General features: G+C 49.7%; 1 protein-coding gene across 2 annotated transcripts; it reads right to left on the minus strand.

Annotated features, from left to right (window-relative positions):
* Positions 1–188: 188 nt before the first annotated feature.
* NARS1 (asparaginyl-tRNA synthetase 1) lies at positions 189–8,379 on the minus strand. Of its 2 annotated transcripts, none has more exons than XM_074533803.1 (15): positions 8,222–8,379; positions 7,576–7,658; positions 7,336–7,401; positions 7,137–7,229; positions 6,874–6,963; positions 6,649–6,727; positions 6,241–6,311; positions 5,894–5,980; positions 3,927–4,148; positions 3,625–3,824; positions 3,331–3,466; positions 2,618–2,731; positions 1,996–2,127; positions 1,688–1,819; positions 189–1,551 (listed from the first exon to the last, which is right to left on the minus strand). In XM_074533803.1, the coding sequence occupies exons 1-15, from the start codon at positions 8,262–8,264 to the stop codon at positions 1,420–1,422; spliced, it is 1,680 nt and encodes a 559-aa protein (XP_074389904.1). In that variant the 5' UTR covers positions 8,265–8,379; the 3' UTR covers positions 189–1,419. The 2 variants fall into 2 exon arrangements, with proteins under 2 accessions (XP_074389904.1, XP_074389905.1); XM_074533804.1 differs by having other exon boundaries at positions 7,576–7,655; positions 8,222–8,349.
* Positions 8,380–8,501: the final 122 nt, after the last annotated feature.

Below are 8,501 nucleotides of genomic sequence, written 5' to 3' on the forward strand. Positions count from 1 at the left end.
GAGGTGGTCCCTCCAAATTAGAAAAAATTCATGCTTTTAAGTTAATTAGTGGGGATTTTGTTTACAAAGGGAAAAAAAGCTCATGCGAGCTCTTGGGGTACGTTTACTGCACTTGGGTAAGGAGGTTTTTGTCCACACTATATCAAGCAGCAAGCTCCACAGACTCAGTAAAAGAACAGGCATTCAAATACTGTCTTGCACACCAGCTTCTGTTGCCATAATTTATTGGTTGCTGATTTAGACCAGTTTATATAACATGCAAGATGAAGAAAACCGATCACTTATTACAAAAACGTGGGTATCCACAGCTCAACAATTCCAGGAGTGAATGGCAAATGCAGCCCAAGTCTCAGTGCAGGTGGCAAACGATGCACCTACCTTGTTCTTCTCTCTGGTAAAGGAATTGCTTTATGACTAGAAACAATACCAATGACTGAACGCATGAAGTATTTCATTATCCCTATCTGATAAGTTCATTACAGCCAGGGGAGCTGCTCAGCTGCAGTAGCACAAGGGAACAGGGAGCTGCTCTATGAACACATCTCAGCATGACATGGGAAAGCCCTGCTGGCACTACAGTCTGAAAACCCAGTGTGTTTCAGTTGCTATTCCTCGGGGCCTCAGTCAGTCACTCCTGGCTGCACACAGGGAGCAAAGGCACCACAAGCCCCATGCCCAGGAGCCCCAGACATGGGCAGCTGGGCATGCATGGACCCACGGCAGCTCCACCCACAGCCTGGGGAAAGGGAGCAGAGCCTGCCTCGCCAGCCTCAGCACCGCTGAGCAATAATAAATAATCTGAAAGAACCCCAAAGCCCCAGCCCGCCCCTCACAGTGGAGTCCAGTGCACTGTACTCACACCCTGCTACCGGATCAACTCACAGAACCCCCATTAAAATCAGCAGGAACTAAAAATGTGCAGTGCCCAAGGAACTTATTCCTGTTTTTATCCTTTGTTCGTGCCTCTCAGTACTGTTCTCACAGGGCACTCTGAGGGAATTCCAGGAGCTTGACCTCCTGACTTCCCCAACAAGAAACCCCAAGAGAAAGGAGATTAAAATGAAAGCAAATTTAAAAATAAAATGATCAAATGCCCAGCATATTTTAAGTCACAGAAATTAAAAGCAGAAGTGTATCTTGTTTTCTAAATGACAACTTATCAGGATCTTTGTTTTGTGATGACTCAAGAGCATAAATGCACCTAAATAATTTTTCTAAGGCTTTTTCCAGTTAATTACTAGTATATTGTTTTAAAAAAGAGGTTTTGGGTTTTTTTCCTTTTCACATCCTAAACTGGTATTTGGATTAGCAACAGGTTGCAGGAAGTCTTGTTGTCAGACAGGCTGTAGTACAGCAGCGTGTATCATTCTTTCCCAAGCATCGGCTGCTCAGTTTTCCAGGAGTTCTTCCCAAGGATGGCTAAGGTTTGCAGCGCTGCACAAAGCGTGGGTAGAGACAGACATCTCGGATGTGGTGTCTGTTCAGGATCCAGGTCAGGAACCGCTCCAACCCCAAACCGTATCCTCCGTGAGGGCACGTACCGTATTTTCTCTGGGAAATCCAGGGAGGGATATTACACATTTTCCAGTAATTTGCAGTTGCAGTAACACCACCAAGGCAGCCAAGCCCTGTAGGAGGGGAGAAGCCCCAGGTGGGGTCTGAGCCCAGCACAGGGTGCTCTACTGACCTGATCCGTGTACCAGTAGTAGGGCGTGGGATCGATGCCCTCTCTCTTGTAGCCCTCAAGCAGCTCCTCGCTGTCCCAGATGCGCATGGAACCGCCCACGATCTCGCCCACGTTGGGCATCAGCACATCCACCTGCAGGGCACCACAGCACGGCCCACTCACAGCTGAGCCACCTCAGAGGGCACCACACAGCCGTGCCAAGGCACCCACAACAACAGCCGGCAGGGATTCCCCAAGGGATTCCTGCAGCTCTCGTGCCCTCACACATCCCCGTGCTCCAAGCTACCCCAGCAGGTCAGAGCACTCACAGACTCGGTGAGGCGCGAGTCGTCGCTGCAGCGCTGCATGTAGAAGGACTTGATCTCTGCAGGGAAGCGGCACAGCAGGATGGGCTCGTTAATGGTGTCTGTCATCAGCCTCTCAGGAGCTTCGGGAATGTCCTGGGGTCAGAGCAGGCTTTATTCATACTCAGCACCACAACTACACCCATACGGTCAGAGCAGGCTTTATTCATACTCAGCACCACAACTACGCCCATACACAATTCCCCATGTGAAGTGGGCATGAAATGAGACAGTTTCACACTGCACATGTCCATGCTTTCATCCTAATGTGCCTAAACTCTTAAAACTTATTTTAGAAGAAATAAAAACCCACATGCCTGGGAAAAGAAAAATCTGTTCCATTAAAATCTAAGTCTCTCTAATATATGGGACAGAAAACCAAAGGGAAAAAAAAAATCCTGGCTATGCTGTCAAGTTCTCCTGAGCTCCTTCAAACAACTGTCTCACATGCTGGAGAAGTGTGGCCAGGGAATTGATGGCAGGTGACAACACAGGTTTCCATCCCAGTGCTGAAGGGCATCAGATCAAATCCAAACCCACAGCTGCATTCCTACAGGACATTACTGCAGCTCCCAGCAGGACATACCTCCCCAAACTCATAGTAAGTGCCATCTTCCTTCTTCACATCGTGCTCCTTGAGCCACTCGATGGCCTCAGCATAGTTCATGCGTCGGAAGGGACGCTTGGGGGGCTGGAAACCCTGGGGATAAGAGCAAACACAGGTGCAGGAGCACCATTTTAAAAGAGATACTTTTCTACCTGATCAGCATGTCCATAACCTTTCCCAGCTCCCATGCCATGAAATTATCACTTAAATGAACAAATTAAGCTCAGTACTACAAAGCTAGAACCAAACACAACCATCTCAAGCCCGGTAAATCTCATAGATCACATGGGAGGAAAGATAAGGAAGTATTTCCAGAGCTTCAGGCTCATATTCCAGGGGAGGAACTGAAACACCACTTGTTTCATCACTCCCTCATGCTCCATCAGCAAGCACCCGCTGGTGCAATATCCAATCTCTGGGATGGAGGGTTTCATTCCACTGGCACAGCATGCACTTGCACAAATCCTGGCACACTGCTGGCTTCTGGAGCACACTAGCAGGGAACATCTTCCCCCACAGTTCCCTGCTTTGGTCTTTACCCGCCTTGCAGCTTTTTCATTCTTATTATGTTTAATATTCTTCTTGGCCTTACAAATAGCAAGTAAGCTCACTGCCATGCCCTGCACTTCCCAAAGGAATGTGCTGAGTAGGAAAGGCTTAATTTTCTTGGCTGTTCCCATTGCTGTGCCTACCGGGTTGAGGTCGTACAGTAAGCTTGCTGCAGGTGATTTCAAGACTCTGTCTACGACATCACACACCAAGTTCTCCAGACGGTCCAACAAATCCTCAAAACTTATGAAAGGACATTCAGCTTCGATGTGAGTGTACCTGGAACAAAGCCACACCACTGCAAAGTCACATACCAGCAACACATCTGCAGCTAGGAAACAAACTCATCTAAAAAACCCACAACCCAAACCCCGGTTACTCCCACACCATAAAGGAAATCTAGCTGTTTAAAAAGAAACGAGGACAACTGTCCATACTCTGCCAAGTGCCTGCGGGTCCTGGACTGCTCAGCTCTGTAGGACTGAGCAATGCAGAAGACATCTCCCAGAGCTGGCAGGCAGGTTTCCAGGTAGAGCTGGGATGACTGGGTCAGGTATGCCTCTTCACCAAAGTAATCCAGCTTGAACAGGGTGGAGCCTCCCTCCACCTGCGTCTGCACCAAGGTGGGTGGTGTGACCTGCAGGAGAACAGGGCTGTCACTGCTTCAGTGAAGCACTGAGCACACGGACGGGTCAGGGCACCAGAGCAGCCACCTGCTGACCAGGGAACACACACTTACCTCATAGTATCCGTTGGCAAAGAAGTGATCCCTGAAGGCCTGCACGACCATGGAGCGCACCTTGAAGATTTTGGACATGTTCTCACCTCGAATCATCATGTGCCTGTTGTTGAGCTGCACGTCCACCTCGGAGTCCTCGTTGAGCAGATTGTCAGCCCCTCCTGCCGGGGCCAGGCCGACGAGCTCCCAGTAATCACAGCTCAGCTCGTGGCCTCCTGGAGCCTGCCAATGGGAGAGGAACCAACGCTGGGGAAAAGTCCCCTGCCTGCCCCTTTTCACAGGGGCTTGGAGTGATGGCACAAGGGGGAATGGCTTCCCACAGACTGAGGGCAGGGTAGCTGGGATATCAGGAATTCTTCCCTGGGAGGGTGGGCAGGCCCTGGCACAGGGTGCCCAGAGCAGCTGTGGCTGCCTCACCCCTGGCAGTGTCCAAGGCCAGGCTGCATGTGGCTGCATTGGAACAATCTGGGGTGGTGTGAGGTGTCCCTGCCATGGCAGTGGTGGCACTGGATGGGCCGTAAGGTCCCTCCACAGTCCATGACCGAGTTCTGCTCTCACTGGCGCCCCCGTGTGGACACAGCCACCTTCCCCCCCGACAAATGCCATTTGTAGTTCAACCCCTAAGTTCAGCTAAAACCATTTTATTCACTACCATTTTCAGGGTATAAATACAGGTTTTCAAAAGTTAACCCACAGATTTTTACCAAAATGTGATAGCGGAGGCTCACATTACCTAACCTCGGGTCGAGCCTACAAACACACCTCAGTAAAAGAGATGCGAAAAATTCTTAGCCTCACAAAACAAAAACTGAATAAACCTGATGTGAAAAAGTTCTTAGCCTCACAAAACAAAAACTGAATAAACCTCATGTGAAAAAGTTCTTAGCCTCACAAAATAAAAACTGAACAAATCCCATGGCAGCGGTGGCACTGGATGGGCCATAAGGTCCCTCCACCCAAACAGGGTGACACAGTTCTGCTCTCACTGGCGCCCCCGTGTGGTCACAGCCGCCTTCCACCCCGACAAGTGGCATTTGCAGCTCAACCTCTAAACTGAACTAAAATTATTTTATTCACTACAATTTTCAGAGTAGAAATGCAGATTTTCAGGGCATAAATGCAGATTTTCAAAGGCTAACCCACAGAATTTTACCAAAATGTGATTGAGGAGGCTCACATTACCTAACCTCGGGTCGAGCCTACAAACACACCTCAGTAAAAGAGATGCGAAAAATTCTTAGCCTCACAAAACAAAAACTGAATAAACCTGATGTGAAAAAGTTCTTAGCCTCACAAAACAAAAACTGAATAAACCTCATGTGAAAAAGTTCTTAGCCTCACAAAATAAAAACTGAACAAACCCCATGGCAAGGGTGGCACTGGATGGGCCATAAGGTCCCTCCACCCAAACAGGGTGACCGCGTTCTGCTCTCACTGGCGCCCCCGTGTGGACACAGCCGCCTTCCACCCCGACAAGTGGCACTTGCAGCTCAACCTCTAAACTGAACTAAAATTTTATTCACTACAATTTTCAGGGCATAAATGCAGATTTTCAAAGGTTAACCCACAGATTTTTACCAAAATGTGATAGCGGAGGCTCACATTACCTAACCTCGGGTCGAGCCTACAAACACACTTAAGTAAGAGATGTGAAAAAATCTTCAGCCTCACAAAATAAACACTGAATAAACCTGTTAAGGAAAGTGAAACCATGCCATTTACTTAACATAGCTCTCCATGTTATAGTCTAGGAGTTGTCTATCAGTGGAAAATCGTTTCAGGCAGAAGCAGAACAGTCCCACAGTTCACCCGTCTCACACTGGACAGCACAGCTTTGGGAGCTCTGTTCTTTCTCTAGCCCTAATTCCCTCTGGAATAATGCAATGACTCCTCCCACCTCTGCCTGTGCCTCCCTCAGGACCCCAGGGAGCCGTGAGGGAGGAGGAGAAGCCCAGGAGCTGCAGTACCTGCTTGCCCTGGGGCAGGAGGTTCAGCGTGCCGTACACCACCACGCTGCTCTCCGTGGACAGCACCAGCCCGTTGTAGCACTGGCACTGCAGCGAGACAGACAGAGGCACAGGTGAGCAACATTTTATTCCTGACTTTCCTCCAGCATCCACTGGAGTCACACATTAGCACACAGTCACTTCTGAACAGCTCTCACACGGACAAACTGCAGTGACATACAATTTGACAGTAACACAACTGAGTCAGCAGGTTGAGGAGAACATAACATTTACAAAAGAGAACACCAGATGAGGTATGAACTTATGAACTATTAAATTCATGACACAGCACAATCATCACAACTCACCAGCTCATCAGAAAGGACACACTGAAGAAACCCTGTGCCATCTCTCAAGACAATGAACATCAGATTTTTCCCTAGTCAAAAAGAGAAGGGGTTTGGTTTCACTATGAGCAGTTGCTGGCTAGTTCCTCATTTGGCAGGACTAGCTTAAAACACAGAAGTTAAAGAAATTCTGCAGGACTAGCCTCCAAACTGAAAATCCCATAAGATTTGAACTAAGAAATGTGTGTATGTCCACACATTAGGGGCAGCTGTCAGTGTTGTGGTGATCATTGAGATCAACCAAAGAAGGCACCTGACTGGTTTAAAATTTGAGGCCAGGTGCTGTCAGACTCATTCTGTGTCCAAATTTTGAAGGTCACTGTCCTTGTTCTATCTCCCTGCACGGGCTCAACCATGCTTGTGCTTTACCTTGCCTCCGTAACCTGTGGATCCAGCCAAAAATCTTCACTCTCTGCCCCCTGTAAGCCTCCAGAGCATTGATCTTCACCTGGGAGGCAGGGAATAAAAGCCATTGAATAGGGGAGTGGTTCACCACCTCCTGCAGTTTATCCAGACCCTCCCCAGAGCAGCACAATCTCTGTGCTGGCCAGACCCCTAGCACAGACCACGTGCCAGACACGGGATCATACTCACACACTTGGGCTCTGGAAGACTGGGATCATTCTTGATAACAACCTTCTTGGCTTCCTCCAGGTTCTTCTCTCTTCTCAGGAGATCTTCTGCCTGGTTGGAATAAAATTACTTATTAAATAGCAGTAACCAGGCCAGTTGTAAATAACATGTGAAACAGCAGCACCAGTAAGGAACAACGTGCCGCTTTTTTGGAGGGGCAGGAATGATGATGACACTGTAATGTTTTTGGAAAACAAAGGTGCTCTGCTCCTTTTGAAACCTACCTCCTTCTTCTCCTTAGCTTCATTTTTCATCTGCTCCCTGTGCCATAGCTTTTTCACATTCTTCATCTGTGATTTGGAAATGATGGCCCATCTCTAAAGAATTCAAGGAGAGAGCAAGAGACAGCAGATTACACTGTGTCCCTTCACACCAAGATACAGTAAATAATTCCCACTAGGAAACCCTTCAATGCCACAGCACCTCATTCTCTTTTTGGGAATCCACATAAATTGTAGGAAATGGCTCTTTTCCTGCTGTCATCAATGCCTAAAAAGGGGGGAAAATAACCAAAATGAACCAAAATCATCCTTATAGAGCCTGAGCAGGCACCTTGCTCCTGCTCAGGTTGCAAAAACAGGTATGAAACATTAAAAAATACAAGGGCCATCACTTGCCCCAGAACACACTGCCAAACAAAGCACAAGTGTTTTCCACACTCACCTTCAACACGGTCTTGAATGGTTTCTTTTGTGTTCCATCACCAGTGGAGTCATTGCCCTCTCGTTCAGACACGTACAGCTCTTCTGGGATACACGACAAATACGGGCAATTACTCAAAACAAATTATGAGAAAGAAAATGGACACACACGGATGTGTCCCTGCTCACTGCAGGGGGCTGGAAGAAATGATCGTTAAAGGCCTCTTCCAACCCAACCGTTTCTAATATACCAAATCTTGCTGGTTATCAGCAGCGATAAACCCTCAAATGCACCACCTGGTCAGTCAAGATAAGAATTAGATCCTGTATTCATTTAAAAAACCAATCGATGCAGTGCGTTCACTAAAATCTCAAGGGTTCCCGAGGTACCGAACCCTCGGGAGCCACCGGCTGCACACGGGGACCCAGAAGGAGCAGCCCTTCCTTCCCACAGGGCACAGGTAAGCAGGGGACGGGACCCGAAGCGAGAAGCGCAGCGACCGCTCCCGTGCCCGGGGAGGGCCCGGCCCGGCCCGGCGGCCGCTCCCGGTGCGCCCCCAGCGCAGCGCTGCGGGCCCGGCCCGCCGGGGCCCGGCACAGGCGGGGCTGCGAGGGGACGGGGACGGGGATGGGAACCGGGGTGCGGGGCCGAGCCCCCGGGCTCTCACCGAGGGCCAGCGCCGCCGTCCTGCCCAGCACGTCCCCCGCCATGGCCGCGGCGCAGGAACTGCATCACGGGCGGGCTGAGCCAACGCGCCGCCGCCTTGCGTCAGCCAGCGCCGCCCTTCCTGCCGCGCTCGGGCGGGACCGAGCCGCCGCTCCTCCTCCCGCCCGGGGCTGACACGTCGGCACGGGCCGGGCTGGCCCCCGACTCGCGGCAAGGAAGTGCGCTATCGCGTATTTATTTGCGTTACACTGTTGAAATGTACATTCCATTGAATGAGAGCT

The sequence above is a fragment of the Zonotrichia albicollis genome, assembly GCF_047830755.1.
Source record: "Zonotrichia albicollis isolate bZonAlb1 chromosome Z unlocalized genomic scaffold, bZonAlb1.hap1 SUPER_Z_unloc_1, whole genome shotgun sequence".
Classification (NCBI taxonomy): Eukaryota; Metazoa; Chordata; class Aves; order Passeriformes; family Passerellidae; genus Zonotrichia; species Zonotrichia albicollis.